The sequence below is a fragment of the Crassostrea angulata genome, chromosome 6, assembly GCF_025612915.1.
Source record: "Crassostrea angulata isolate pt1a10 chromosome 6, ASM2561291v2, whole genome shotgun sequence".
Taxonomy (NCBI): Eukaryota; Metazoa; Mollusca; class Bivalvia; order Ostreida; family Ostreidae; genus Magallana; species Magallana angulata.
Genome location: NC_069116.1, coordinates 51534858 through 51551316, shown reverse-complemented (window position 1 = coordinate 51551316; position 16459 = coordinate 51534858). Strand labels below are relative to the sequence as shown.

Below are 16459 nucleotides of genomic sequence, written 5' to 3'. Positions count from 1 at the left end.
CTGTAAAATTAAAGTATGATAAAATTACAATACACTGAAACATATCTAAATTTATTTTATTTGCACCACATGACAAGACATGACAAGTTTGTGTTGATAGCCACTAGAATCAAATTCTTTCTGTGTGTGTGTGGTAACTGCTGCATTGTCACCAAATGAATGCCTCGTAAGCCTTGGTCTTCGCTTTGAGGCGAGGGAAATTGAACCGATAGCTTGGAAAATTCCTCCCGTAGAGGTGCTGAAGGCATGCTTTAACAGCAGTACAAAGATAATCCAAAACAATGTAGGGGTAAGGATACAGCCTTGCTTGACGACTGTGTCGATGCTGAATAATTACTCAAAAAGAAGTACCGTTGAACTGCACTGTCTTCCTCATGTCAATGTGAAATGATTCAATCAAGCTCTGCAGTTTTGATGGAGAGCAAAACTTTGGAATGATTTTGAAGAGTCACTCCCTGCTGACCAGATCGAATGCTTTGGTAAGGTCAAAGAAGGAGGTGTACAACGGCCTCTGCTGGTCTTTGCCTTTCTTCTAGAGCTGTCGTAGGGGGGATATTACATCTACCGTTGACCTCTCTCTATGCAGAAGACGCACTGTAATCCCGGTTATTAGTACTGGTTGTTGTTCTTTTAGCTGTCTTTAGCATCCCTCATGTCTTGTGACATGTTTCTTTCCTTCATGCAGAGGGAGCAAAATGGAAACCCTGCAAAGTTCAGCATGTTCTTCCGCTGTTGGCTCTGTATCAAGCTCTTAAACAATTCATAGATGAACGCTAGACATAATAAAGCTATAGCAGGTGCAAGTGTTTGAGCGCGGATTCCTCCAGGATAGTTTGAAGTGCGGCTTGGTATGGAAATACGTATTGTAATGCATGGGTTATGAAAAGTGCATGACCTAAGTTGGAGCTGGCCGTTCTCGCCCATTTTGCTTTCGCCGAACTTACCGAGGCACGAAGGTTGCGAATCATGGTCTAAACCTACTCTGGCGTTAACACTGCCTTAAAAATGAGACAGAGATTATATATCCTTGCTGACGGTACAACACAAGAACAGCTACAAAAGGTAGAAAGGGTCCTTCATACTGTATAAAGGAAATTATTTGCCACGTTTTATTTTCGCCCTTTAGCCCTCATTGTCAGCGAGCGAATTTAAGACTGGGCGAATTTTACAAAAATGTTCAAATGACTATGTAAAACAGAACGAGCATCTGTTTCTGACTATGTCACAAATGGACAAATGGACAAACATAGCCTCAAGACGATGTTAAGACAATGATTTCCGTATATTTACATTTTATTTTGAAACAAAACATTAAATGCACAATGTATTCTAATTGTTAAACAAAAAGAACGTGAATCCTCCCTTAATGAACTACTAAATCAAGGTCTGTCTCCTTATTAAACACTTCATATGATTTTATCTATGAGTATATAAACAAATGAAATAAAAAAAAAACAGTACTATGCAAAACTGAAAACCAATTGTAATTTGTTGAGGGTTTTTTGGGGGGTGGGGGTTGGGTGGGCTGGTCATTATTTATTTAAAAAAGATATCAAAACATGAATAGAAACTTTTAATTATTGCACGTTCTTGTTATAGGTGTAAAAATACGTTATTTTCTAAAGCTTTTTGCAAATTCATAGAACAACGTTTAATAAAAATGCGATTTAGTAATATAGACAATATTACTTTTAGTGAACACCACAGAATTAGAACACTGTAGTGGAAAATGATTTATTGCTTTTCGTATTTATTTCTTGTAAGTTGAATGAATTTCTGATCTTATATCTAAATTTTGCATACATGTATGTCATATCGAAAGATGAATAGAATTCAATTGAAACTTTCTCACTTAAAAAAATTATGAGCCAAATCATTTATTTCTTTTTTTTAAAATTACTTATTTACTGATTAGAAATAATATCCGTATATCCTTAGTACTGTAAGAATTGCACTGTTTTAAATACTCAGTACGTGGATGTGGGTGTGAATGTGTGACGAATTTGTAAAAAAAAAAAAAACAATAATTTACACAATACTTTTATGTTAAAAAAAATTAAATGATGTCATGTATTGTGATTAGTCGACGTTTTCTTCACTATCAAACCAGTAGTTGTGGGATATCTAAATATCCAACTGTCTTGCAGTTTGATATCTAAATATCCAACTGCCTTTCAGTTGGATTAGCGATTCCCCTGATAAGGATTAATTTCCGATCCGCGCCTGACCTAGTTATAGCATCAAGAGTGAATGACAATACCATTTTATGCAGTTCCTTGAAAATGGCTCGATATACTTACTTTTTATACACAACAGACACCCATTCTTTTCTTTTTTTAAAAAGCACGGTATTGCACACCATAAGCATCAAACATGGCTATGATTTTATTAAGCAACCCAATGTTTATATGGAGTGCTTGAGCACGAACGATAACTCTGTTCTGAATATCATCGTTTAGTTTAAATAACCGGTAGATGATGAAATAAGATATATATCTTATAGATCTTCATGTTTTAACATAAATCAAAGTAGGATATGATATGAAAAACTACTAGTATTTACGTATTTTGAGAATATTATCCGAACACTTATACTTCCGCAACTGAACAAATCTCGGGGACGTCTCGAGAACTTTCATTCGAGCACCTCTGGATTTATTACATTCTTAGCAACGATAAAGAAAACATTCCGAATACATTTGCAGGGGTGTACTGGTCCACGAATAATAGGGAGTGTTTGATAAGGCTATTGTGTTATGGCACTATTGGATGTATCGGTATGAATGGGCTATATGCTAGTGTAATACAGCACAGTTGGATAAAGAATGAACCAATGCTTCTTTGAGGTTCAAATGGGGAATTATTAAGGTAAGGTAGCACTGGCTTTGGTGAAAACCAAGAGAGACTCCATTCCTTAATTTACGTGTGACGTCATAGTAAACTCGCACTAGATTTCCCGCGATAAATGTAGAGGTGGGTCAAACATCTGAACTGGGTGTTACGTGTAATGAATAGTTACTCGCTTTTTTTTTTCAGTATAAACTGCGATCTCTTGCAATTGGTCGATTATTTTATTTATTTCTTTTATGGCTTAGATAAGGGGATGATATACAATCATGCTAGTTCCACTCTTCACCGTCAGGTTTATCAAAATATGGAGAATAAAAAAATCTAATTTTTTTGTAGAATTACAGCTACATTCATGTATATCGAAAAAGAAAAAAAGAGAAATTAAAATTAAACACTTAAAAAATCTTCGTAGAAGATTGCATTTGGTATAACTTTAACTGAGAGTAGGATTATTATACACACTTACAAAAATAAAGGGGGAGGCACATGTCTTCAACGTATACATACAAATGAGCAAATTAAAAAACATTTTATGAAACGGGTGAGGAAATCAAAGGTATCTCGAAGAGCAATTAATCGTTTACAGATCTGACTGATCAAATTCTCTCCAAAAGTAAAGTACTGTTTTGGGGTGGGGCGTGCAAGTCTATGGGTATGTGTAGTTCCTGCTGCGTTCGCCCCAACGGTCGCACTGTTATGTAAAACATATTGATGTCTGGATGTTGAGCTCCAAATGCATCTCCATACTTTGAACGCTACTGGTAGAAAGATAAAATCACAAATGATAATTCAAAAATTGATAACGCAAAATCTAATGTGTGCGTTGCAGGCTACCATACAGAATTGTTTTCACGTGAGAGTGCGCGCGCCACGCACACAAACATGGCGGACAGTGTTTTGGATATAACCTGAAATTATGTAATTTGATAAGATTATAAGGCAGACACTGATGACTAATGCTGCTGAATCCGGTAATTAACATTTTTTCATTTGTAAAGACGTTTCGTGTCACCAATTTCAAATGAATTCTATCTTTCCTTTTTTCAAAATTCCTTACTATAAGAATGACGAACAGTATTATACCAGTTATGTTCATAGTGTAGTGTAAAAATACATGTAATTGTATTGAATAATAGACTTGCTATTTATTATAATACTTGACAGATGATAACAAAAATAAATAAATTGATAAAAAAAAAGCTATTTTCTCTAAGGAAATAAATCAACAAATATATTTCCTGACACAAGACTAAATTTTGATCACCTGTAATATAACCATAAGGACCTCAGATCCCAAGATTTGAAATATTGATTCTAGTCCTTGATGTAAAAACTCATGCATAAACGAGACATATTTTAAACAATTATCTATTGATCATTTTCATAAAGCATTGAGGAAAATTAAACTGATTTATTGTCCCTAGCTTAGTTTCCCTTTTTTTCAGTTTGAATCTCTTAGATGTCATGTACAAACAAAATAACATTAAGAGGCGTTAAACATTTTTAGTTTTCATTCATACTCGCACAAATGTAAGGAAATAAGATAGATACCGGTATGTCCAAAACAAGTACAAACTTTGTGCGCCGTAAATTAACTCGGGTTTATTGCATGCAGAATGGATTTTCCCAAAGTTCTGATACTGTTCTGCAGCTAACATTTGGATAAATTTGTCTCTTAACGGTAAAAATGAAAATCTCCTTCATATCATGAACATAATTTTCTATTAAATTCGCTAAGATTTAGATTTAAATAGGTCCATTAAAAAGCATAACAAAATATGTCATATGTATTCATGATTCAGATTGATTCTTTCTTCGCAGGACTGAGAATTACAGGGAATCATTTATTCAAACTATCAAGAGCAACAAAACCAAGAACTGAAAGCCATCAAGAAACTGTTTAATGAACAGCATTGAATAGAACCCTCGGCTTCAGAAAATATGATTATTAAAACATTACATGTTTGGATGTTTAAAGATATTCCTGTGTTGATAAATTGACCTCAAATTATGAATCTAAAGTAATACATGCTACATATGGCGAATGTTGCGGTTAGAGGAGCAAATTCATAGCAAGATTAAATTTAGTCAATTTACCAATTCTTTTCGTTTCCATTTATTTATAGTGATAACAATGCGTTGAAACAAAATGAGCTCAGAATCTGATGACGAAGACAGAAGCAATTTTTTTCAACTCCGAACATTTTTTGAAAATGACTGCACGAAGTTTTTGAGAAATGTTTTAGACAGCTATTTTTCAAATTGTGCAAACCTTTCAGAAAAAATTCCAAGAGAAGCATATGCCACTGAAAATCTAAATGGAATTATTTCAGACAAAAATGAAAAACTTATAAAAAGAGACGATGCAAGTTTCAAAAGGTTTAGTTTTGAATTGCTTTGTATCATATTTCAAACTGGTGTCTGTGATGAATTTTGTGGCCACCCTCTATGTGGGTGGCAAACGATGGAGAAAAACTTCATATCAAATCCCAAAAACTCAGGCGATGATATTTTACAAATTATGCAAATTTGGTGCCAATACATTGCAAACAATGAAGAGGAAGAAATTACTAACAACGACAATGAAATGATATGGAATATTTTGTACGATGTGGCTTGCCGTTTGAGTAATACTTTTTCAACAATTGGAAAACGATTTCTAAAGAAAATAGAAAAGGAGACCAGTGGTAAGTAACGTAGCTATATATCCCTTTTCTTTATATGACTGATGATTACTAGTGTTCTTTCCGATATATTTCATTTAATCAAATGAGATATACAACTTGACTACTACTCATGTTGTATATTTTATTTCATCAAATGAAATATATCCGAAAGGACACTAGTAACAAACTTTGTCTATCTACACTTTTCTTTACAGTTGAAAATTTAAAACCCCTTTACTTAATTAATATAACTGATAATCAAAAACACAAAAACTATTAATCTAAGACAAAAGACTTCAAATTGTCATTTTTAGGTCAACTGGGTTTCGTATCTGTGACCTATTGCAATTAGTCTTTGTCCATCTTTGTGCGTCGTCTATCGTGCGTCGTCCCTTAACAATTTTACATTTTTAACTTCTTCTTGAAAACTATATGACCAATTATTACCATTTTTGTTTGTTTTGTTATTGGCGGGCCGGAATAAGCAATAAAGGGCCAAATTTTCAAAAATCTTCTCTACTCCAACACATGTTGGAAAAAAGCAGAATTAAGATGTCCATGAAGCACTTTACCAAAATTATCAAATCCATGATCCCTGGGTCAGGGGTTCAAGCTCTAAGACGGGACCAATATGGACATATAGTGCAAATGTATTAAATATTAGAAAATCTTCTCTCTATCCACAGCAGGAGGAGATAAACTGAATGCATGAATCTAATGTTCATGAAGCCTAGCTTTTACCCAAATTGAGAAATTCATGGCCCTTGTGTCTGGGGTTCAGGCCCTTGGGCGGGGCTTATATTGCAATATAGTGAAAATGTATTTAATCTTAAAAAAATCTTCTTCTCTTCATTCATAGCAGGGGAAATCAACTGAATGCATGCTTATGATATTCCTGAAACACTGTACCTAAATTATAAAATTCATGACCAACGGGTCAGGGTTTCAGGAACCTTGGATAGGGCCACACGGCCACATAATAAAAATGTATTGAACTTTATAATTTTTTTCTCGCACTTTTACAGTCGTAGAATACAAACTAAATTCATTGTTATTTTGTATATATAGTGGAGATAAATATACCGGTAGCTTAGAAAATGGATACGACCATCAACCCCTCTTTTATGGTGATTCACTGCCCAGGGGTAAAGGTTATGGCTTTTTATTTGGAAGACGGAATAACAAATTTGTCCGTATACTGTAGAATCATCATTATTTAAGGGGATCAATGTTTGTGGCTTTCGTTGTTAACCCTTGTCCACGAATTTAAATTCCAACGAACAAATACACATCATTTGTTTAATATTTATCAAAATTATCCCGATTACACTACCAACGAAATTATGTCTCCATAAACCAGGAAATTTTGGCTCCCCACAGACATGACCCTAACAAATAGAAATGATTCCACAGTAGTGAACATGTAATTTGTTTAAGTCACCTGAGTCACTCGGGTAGCCCGAAAAACAATTCAAAACAAAACAATTACTTTTTGCTTATAGGAACAAAGTGTATGCATGTTGTGTCCAATGTAAAAAACATAATTATGAATATTATGATTATTATAAAAGAATGACCATTAAAGGCCTGCATGTCTCTTTTTACCAAATGTTTTAAAAATTTTGGAATCTGGAGATAGGGTTTACTGTAGATTGGAAAAGAATCACGATTGTTTAAATTTCACCAAGTTCGCGATTTATAATTTTTCCGCGAAATTAAACCCATCGTTAATACTCTCATTAGTTTTAAAAAACGTATCATTGCAGCGTGAAATCAAAACCATTTTGATTGCTTCTTTATAAGAAATCGTATAATTTTAACACAGTTGATTTAAAACGAGGCACAGAATAATCTGAAATTATTCTAACTATTGCCCTTCCCACTTTTTGAATAAATGTTTCTCAAACATCAAATTTGGATAGGGATTTAGAGTTAAGACTTCATAATGAAGCTTAAAATGCAAAAATGAGACCTTCTGGTAGGTCAGTCTAAGGGCTACGGTACTCGGGTGACCACAAAGGCCCGGATGCCTCCTAAAAGTATGTTGAATTTTTTTAACAACTAATGATTTAGCGGTTTATGAATGATATCAATTATATAAATATACCCACTGGAAAATAATTATTAATTATCAATGTATACTGTTTTGATAAGATTTAAAACAATGTATTTCAGGTAGAATAACTGTCAACAACCAGATTGGCTCGAACAACTCAATAAAGCACATTTCCTCAGAAAATGAAGCCGAGACGATTGTCTGCAATCAGATGGGACAAGAAAACAAATTCTCCTCCCGGAATAAAATTCAACGAGCCCCTAAATCTTTCGTCTGCACCCAAGTAGGAGAAACCAATAAAATAATTATTGAATTGGATGACCAAACTAGAAGCACAAAGATCCTAAGTATAGAAGGGAAAGGAGGTATGTGTGTATTTCAATTTGGTTTAATGATAATGCATCTATTATGCCAAATTTCTGTAAGTAGTACCTATAGACAGATTTTTTTTAAAAAATAGAATTGAGGCTAACATTGCACAGTTCAGACCCAAGATTTAAAGAAATTGCGGGCAGGATTGAACAACTATCAATAAAAGAGCTAAACGAGGACGAGTTTTTACGAGAAAACTCAATACAGGTGGTATCTACTCAAAGCGCTTGTCTCATTGTTGACGTAAGAATCAAGGGGCCAAACGTTGATATACCACTGAGCATGGAGCGCTTGGTAGAATGTCTTATGAGGCGTTGCAACGCATTTCAAGTCTTAAGTGACAACAACGTGGATGAACTGAAGATATATGGATATTATTATCAACCTGGGGACTATGTAGACACAACGGGTATGTGGTTATCAATGGCCTCACGTACGTGGACGGCTATATTAGAAAAAAAAATCCAAATTCAATTAAAATTACAGTTCTTTTTGATCAAATTGCCTTATTTGTTAATTTTTTAAACCTTTTTTTATCAAAATATATCTCTTGGCCAAAATGCCGCAGCTGCACTGACAATAACTTCAATTGTTTTTAATGAACTGTCACTTTCATTCTAGAGTTGAATTTGGTTGATCTTTCAGATAATAAAGCTTCAAAAGCTGTATATGTCGGAACATTTTATTTTTTATCATATACATCGTGAGCGTACATTGGCAAATTTAGTTACACGAACAACCACTTCACTGATAAGATATCCGGGGGCATTTTAATTAGATAAAATTCGAGATATGGTTTTAATAATACTATAAGTGTGTTAAAAGTTTGGAAGATTATGTTACTAGCGATAGACGTGATTTGTCTCAATCTCAAAAATTTGAAACTAAATCCAAAGGTTCAAATTGAATTTTTTCAAACTATTATATAAATTTTTACACAAACTCTTCTCAAATACTAAAAACGTTTACAAAACTACACACAAACAACAACAAAGCATTTTTGCGCCCGTCTGTATTGCAATTTATTTAAAAAAATCATATACTAGTATGCCACAAGATTAATTACGGCTTATATGGTATAAAATCACTTTTATAGTTAATGCATCTCACCTCAAAGGTGAGATATTTACCTTTAAAACTGAAAATCATATAGGAAAATGAAATGTCCTAATGCCCTACAAGACATTAAAAAAAAATCATGTATGATTTTCAAAAATTCCTACATGAATTTCATTTTCTATTGGATATAATAACACCGGTTTTACTTCAGAAAATCAATTCTGACGAGTAGTAATATTCAATAGAAAATCTAATTTTACGACAGGATTTTAATACCTTTTAGAAAGTTTTGTCATATCCATTCATAGGAATTATCATTTTACTATGTATTCCAATTTGTAAAAATTAATATCTCGACTATCAGGCGATATCCATTAAAAACAAAATTGGTTGAATTATTGTATAGGCAGTAATCTATCAGGTATGGTACGTATATGTGATTTTTAAACTGCACCTTATAGACAAGTGAAGAAATGCCACCTTGGCATTGGCATGATATATATGCATCGTTGTTTGTGCAAAATCTATTTTCAAAAAGATATATTGTTCACATGCGGTTTCATAAATACCAAAAAAAGCATTGAAAGCATGATGAAAAAAACACTGTTTGCAAAAGACCATGGACAAAAAGGGCGAAACCACTCAGTTTTCCTTTTAGATACCGGGTATTCATTTCAGTTTAGTAAAAACACTAAGTACACCATTTCATTCATGAAAAAGCATCACTTTAAACGTCATATTAGTTATATTTAATCATAAAACGTTCTATATTAAGTCCAAGATTTCTTTTTCTTACTTAACACAGCTATTCTTTGTTCAAACTTTAGGTTGACAGTAGGTTTTTTTATGATATTCCATGGCATTAGAATTTTTCATGACTGGCTGGGACCAACTATGAATATTTCAAACATTATCACATGTGTTGATGTAGCATTCTTATAGCAAATGAATAAAACTACGACGGTAAAGTATCAGTGGAAAATCCTTCATTTTATATGAGTCCAAAGCAAGTTCACTCAGATTTTCAATTACAGATTTGAGGCTAAACTTCTCTCTGTTTAGTCATGTGACATTGAAGTTGAATAAGACAATCGTAGACGTGGATGTGTTTGTGTCAGATTCTCTGAAGAAGTTGATAGAAGACAGTTTTCAAACAGATGGTAAGTATTTTATTTTTCATTGAAATCCATATCACTTCAAGTGTACTTGGGGCATCTTTGTGTCAATGATGCATGCAAAAACAGATAGACCTATTGAATTATATTAGGGCGTCTTTTTTATGTGTTTGTTAAAACTGAAACAAAAATTTACAATATAGATACAATAACAGACTCAATAAGAGCAATATCAATAAAATGATACATTTACTATACGATCATGTAAAGAATTGCATTTTTTATTTCAAAGCAGATTATAAAGGGTCCTCTTTATAAAAAGACTTTTTCTTCTAATTATTATTATATTATTAAATATTACTATTTAATTATACATATTTATTATTTTTGTTAATATCCAAAAATGTTAGTTCTACCATCTTGTTGTTGAAACGGACCATCTCCAGATGTTAATACGAGTAAATTTTCTCCTTTATGTTAATTTTTAAAAGTCAAGTACTTTTGAATCTTCCTTTCAGGAATCCAATCAGGATTCATTTTATTATAAAGTTACTCATGCAAAACGACGTTTACAAAAATTTCAACCTTTTTGGCTTCAAAGCATGCATATTTTTTCGCAGAAGTTTCTTTCTAAAATAGTAACTTTTTAAAGGTAAAAACAAGGGATTATCTATTGTACCAATTCTCGTATCTTTTTAGACATTTTTAATGTATTCATTGAATTGCAAAAAATAAAGCGTCTTTTTAGGGCCATAAAAGACTAGCATTGTACTTTGTCCTCAACTTGTGTATGTTTTTTGTCTCTGAAATATAGAAATAGAAATAAACTGTTTACTATTATGTTGTTTTTGATATCTGAAAAGTATTGTACTGAAAACGTTTACTTCGGTTATTTGGAGACAATTATTTAATTCAGTAAAGGACAGAGAACACCAATTGTTAACTTTTGAACAAATCTGATTGTAAGAAATGAGAATGATAACTTTATGTATACACGGTTAAACTTTACAACATTGCTACTAGAGTAATTGACTTTACCCCTTTGATTTAATTCCAGTTGATGAAAATATTCGCATGCAGATTAAAGGAGAGATTGTTGATCCGAAAAACCTCGACTTTACAGACATTCAAAAAACTCTCATCGACCATGAGGACTTTTTGAAATCAATGAATGTATCACTGGCAACAGATTGTCAGCTACAAATTGTAGACATACAACGGCGAAAATCAACAACACATGTCATTCTAAAGACTGCAGGATGTTTTACATATGGTCGCCTTCTTGAGAAAAAGGGGCTAGTAATGGTTCTATTGAGAAAAATATTCCAGCTACAGAGTGTGGCCGAAATCTTGTCAAAAGTTCTATTTTTAAGAACTGGCGTATTAATTAATACATCATTGGACGAAGACTTTGACAAATCTGAAAAAGGTTTGTCAAATGAATTAACTTGATTTTATATATGTTCCGTTTTCTTCATCCTACAAGTCAAATCTGCAATTAGATTTGGTATCAAGAAGACGACACATGGCAGGTTTTGGTTAATACAATGTTATGTTTCGAAATAAATAAATGTTAATTTGTGTACACATAGGAAAAATAAGTTAAAAATTGAAATCAACTCGCTGTCATAAAATAGTGAGTTGCGTTTACTTTTTTAAAAGGTCGACATACATGTAGTTGAAGTATTGACAAGTTTTAGGGATGTAAGTGAAATAAATTAATAGGATTTAATAACATACGTGTATCTATGTATTTTTATCTCTCTCGTTTAGGCATCGTATTCTACTTGAGTCCTGGATCGAAGGTTACAGAGGCCATAGAGAACAACAGATTCCCAGAGCTTGTCCAAGCATTGTTAGGTGAAAAGAACACGAAAGAACAACTTAAAATCAAAGCAGTTCTGAAATATGACAATGGTGATTAAAACTTTCTTGCTTGATACATTTGTAATATTATCGTTATTTAGACAGAAACCCTTTATATTAAAACAATCAATATGGAAAATGTGTAAAAATAATAACTAATATTAAATCCTTAAAAAAATGAATAGGTCGAAATAATAGTGACAGTGATCCTGCAATAGATATAACAGAAGAATACGAAAGGCCAACACCTGAAGAGAGCATCAGGCATACCATTGAACTCGCAAGAAGTAATCTGCAGTCCGGAAATTTATTGGAAGCTAAGGCGCTTGCACGAAGTGTCTTTTGCAATCTGACTAATGATAACCTTGACGCTTTTCATGAATTGGAGGATATATTTAAAGAGGTCTCTCTCTCTCTCTCTCTCTCAGTTGTTACGCAAAATATAATCAATTAAGGCTTGTCACATACTATGATGTCAAGATTTCAATTGTTTTATATTTGAAATATTTTCAGTGTGCTGATAATTTTTATGCGTTGAAGTGTTTTTGCAAAGGTAAGATACTACATTCTATAACCATCGTCATAATTGCCTTTGTTGTCATCATAATTATTATCGATGTCATAGTTTTGATATATAGCTCCACATAACATTTTTTCGTATTTTTTAATTGTAAACAAAGATTGAATATATAAATATTTTTATGATATATTCGCTCTCTTACTTCTCACATATTCACATTTTCATCCCATATTGTAATATAAATAAAGAGTAGGGTAGTTGCTTGTGATAGTTATGAAACAGAATGCCTCAAAATTACAATCCATGAAAAAACAACAACGACCAAAAAAAAACAACAAAAAACAAAACAAAAAACAAACAAAAAAACAGCCCCCCCCCTAAAAAAATAACGAAAACAAACAAACATAAGAAATATTAAAGTGATGTATTATTGTGCACAAGTCACATCTAAACTGCCAAATGATTTATAAAATCATTCCATGGAGACCATGCTTTTTCATCAAACTCTTCAATTTCTGATTTATGAATATAATTTTCAATTTTGTACCTTTGATTTACATAATGTAAAAGCCGTCATAAATTTGGTGTCTTATTTTGTTTTAAACATAAAAATATATATTGTTTTGTATATAGGATTACAAAGTTTAGAATTCTGTTCTCCCAATCAAGGGGATAAACACCAAATAATACCTTACAGACATCAAAACTAACTTTTTTGTAGCATTTCTCATATAAAAGTATACTAAGTGCATTCCATAGAGGTTCTATTTTCTTGCATGTTGCAAAACATGTTGTATAGTTTCAGGCATATCATTACCAAAAAAGTACAGCAGTCAGATGAAGTAATTCTTATTTTCTTAAGATAATATTTAACAGGAAGAACTCTTCTCTTATCATAGCTCAGCAATCAATTTGTTGATAGCCGTAGGTACACAATCATTTGTGGTTAACCATATATTTATATATATGCTTTGTTACTTTTTCTTTAAAAAAAAAATAGACTCATAATAGAATGGCATATATGAAGGGCAGTCTCTCTTCAAAGAAGACTTATCAATAGACAAATATGTCAAGTATTTTGATATTGCACATATTACACTATTATATACCATTGGAGGTAAACATGGAAATGGAATCTTTCAGTATATTCTATTCTTGATAATTTGTTTCCATTTTCATTAAAAAAAATTCCAAAGATTTTAACCCCTTTCATACATCAATCTTTGATAAATACATATGTACATGCAATTTTTATATTAGACTTGTACCACACAAGAATATTGAAAAATGTTTTTGTATTTAATGAGCTTTTGATCATTTTCTTAGCTTAGCAGAGCCAAGAATTTAAAAGTATCTTGCCAAATAGTATAATTTCTTTAAACAACCATGCCTGATAGGAAATAATCACCAAAATCAATAAGTTTTTTTGCAAAGTCATTACCATTTATTGATAAAAAAAAAACAACGTCCATCCATGGTTTGTAGTTAATTTCTTAACCGATGAATATTTAAGAGATGCCATAAAGTTGGAAATGTTAACCATTTTTAAACCACTTTTAAAAATGATTAACATTTCTTAATATTTTTTTCGTATTGATATACATGGATTTGTGTTTTTATACTTTTTTTATATAGTTCGTTTACTTGAAAATGAATACCGGAACGATTTGTTCTCATTGATAAGCTCTATGACCTACTGGATGTGTGTAATTAATGGTCCATATGAAATACAGGTAAAAAACTATTGTTTTCATATTCAAAGAATCGTCTGAATGAAATGTTGTTCTGCATAACTCCATCGTGTTTACATCTTTCTAGATTTTTAAAAAGTTCTTTAGTAAAACACCTAATCGTAGATTATTTTTTTAACTTAAACTTTTCAAATGTTTAAAAAATATATTTGAAAATGTTTTATTAAAAATAATATGTTTCATCAAACAGGATATCAGGATTTTATTCAAGGAAATCGAAGACATGGTCGTTGGTTACACGGATATTGATGAATACAAAAACATAGCTTATGGAATTTTCTTCGAGCTGTTATTGTCTTATAGGGAACTTGAACATGTATTTCCAGGGGACAAGGCAAATATTTGGAATAGAGTAAAGATAGTGGAATATTATCGTAGCAAACTTTTATATGAAAAAGTAAGTCGGTCTTTTAAATTTGGACAAATAAAATAGTTAATGCATAGTTAAAAATGATTCACTTTCAAAAACGTACGCAAATGAGTTGGGTCCTGCAGTTATCAATGTTTATTTTTTGTAAAATGTATTTTTGATATCAACACACAGGAAAATCATCAAAACAAAAATTATGGGTCAGAGGTTTTTTTTTTCGGCCCTTCAATGGATTTAATAAACATGACCATTCTGAACAGAAATTGGAACTAATAATAATCTAGCTTTCCTCTATTTTTTTTCTATTGAACGAGTCAAACACATTTAAAATAATTGCAAAGAGAGAGTTATAATTATTTAATAAACTTTTTCCCATTTTCACCTGCATCTTTTTAAATGCCATACAATTAGAAAAGCCTTTGCTCGATTGTGTCTAAGTAATACTCTCAAAATTTTACAAATTCATTAATCATGTATTCAACTTTACATTCATTTATCAAAACCACTAGTACTCTAGTCAATATTTTGAATAAAAGTTACAGGAGCTTTGTTTCTTTCGTACGCGGGTAGGTTATGGCAACTCCGAGTTTAATGACCGTCAAAATTATGATCAATTTAAAAAAAACTGTTTATTTTTATGAAAACAGTACTGAATATTAATAATAAGTGAATTTTGTTCACCAAGATATTAATTTTCTACTTCGGAACATACTCGATCTTTGAAGCTGCTGTACCATGGTATCACGTGACAGTTAAAAATAGATCACTTTCTTACCTTAACAAAAATCAAAAAGTGTAACACTACCCCGAAATTCATTTGTATGTATGATAAAATAATTCGATGGATAATTATTTTATATTTATTAGTATCACTGTTATAGTCTGTTCCAAGTCATTGCTTCCATTACTTTTTGATGATTTTTAATAATCAAAGTACTGAAGTACTGACAGGAGTTGATTTTATCGATTATTATATATTTTAGAATCAACGATAATGTTGTTTTGCATGGCAAGTGTTTTCTTATATGTATTTGATTTACGCACATTTTTTATAATATGAATAATCGGACTCTTCCGAAAAGAATTTCGAGAAAACCCGATATGAATCATGTCGTGTTATATTTAAAGATACTATATTAATTCCATCAACGTAAGTATCAGTAATCGAAATATTTCTTTAAAAATTGTATGGATCCAAGCAATATTGAACTCTAGTTTCGGTCAACCAGACGCTCGGCTGTCTCCGTTAATCTCCGACAAGCAAGAGAAATGCTCTGCTTGTCGAAGATTTACTGAAACCACCGATCGTCTGGTTGAACGATACTATAGTAAACTCTAGCGTATGAATACATACCACTACAAAAATATGTAAATGGTTTTCTACCTTTTAAGATTTGACTATTTTCAAGGTATCAACAAATAAGTTTCCTTGAAAAGCAATGCTTCAAAATTCATTACAGCGAATTTATCGATTATTTCCGAGAACTAAGTCTTGTACAGCGCGGTGATGATTTGTGCTTAGGTCCAAACACTGTTTCACTTTCGGTTTGCTAGAGTAACTGCATAGGAGAGTTGATTAAAATCAACTCCCAAAAACTACAGGGGTAAAAAAACACTAGAAACTGCTAAAAAACGATGAAAGACACAATATCTCAAAATTTTAATCATTGACCTGTTATAAATTTTATTCCAACATAATAAGGTCTATATAAGTAGTTTAATACTATAAATGTTTTTGTATTATCAGCATTTAATTTTTTGTAAAATTGGATAAAAAATGGGTAGGGATTTGAAATCTGACAGAGGAAATTCGGACTGGGATATTTTAAAAAAT

General features: G+C 31.9%; 1 protein-coding gene across 3 annotated transcripts in view; it reads left to right on the top strand.

Moving 5' to 3' along the window:
* The first annotated feature begins 3719 nt into the window (after positions 1-3719).
* Positions 3720-16459, top strand: part of LOC128189625 (helicase with zinc finger domain 2-like) — a 34551-nt gene continuing 21811 nt past the window's right edge. The window contains exons 1-11 of one of the 3 annotated variants that reach the window (XM_052861298.1): positions 3720-3821; positions 4672-5537; positions 7692-7937; positions 8033-8353; positions 10038-10163; positions 11176-11547; positions 11892-12035; positions 12170-12387; positions 12498-12537; positions 14140-14237; positions 14446-14652. In XM_052861298.1, the coding sequence (XP_052717258.1) occupies positions 5000-5537; positions 7692-7937; positions 8033-8353; positions 10038-10163; positions 11176-11547; positions 11892-12035; positions 12170-12387; positions 12498-12537; positions 14140-14237; positions 14446-14652 (2310 nt within the window). In that variant the 5' untranslated portion in view covers positions 3720-3821; positions 4672-4999. The remainder of the gene's footprint in view (positions 3822-4671; positions 5538-7691; positions 7938-8032; positions 8354-10037; positions 10164-11175; positions 11548-11891; positions 12036-12169; positions 12388-12497; positions 12538-14139; positions 14238-14445; positions 14653-16459) is intronic. The other 2 variants (XM_052861299.1, XM_052861297.1) reach the window with 2 other exon arrangements.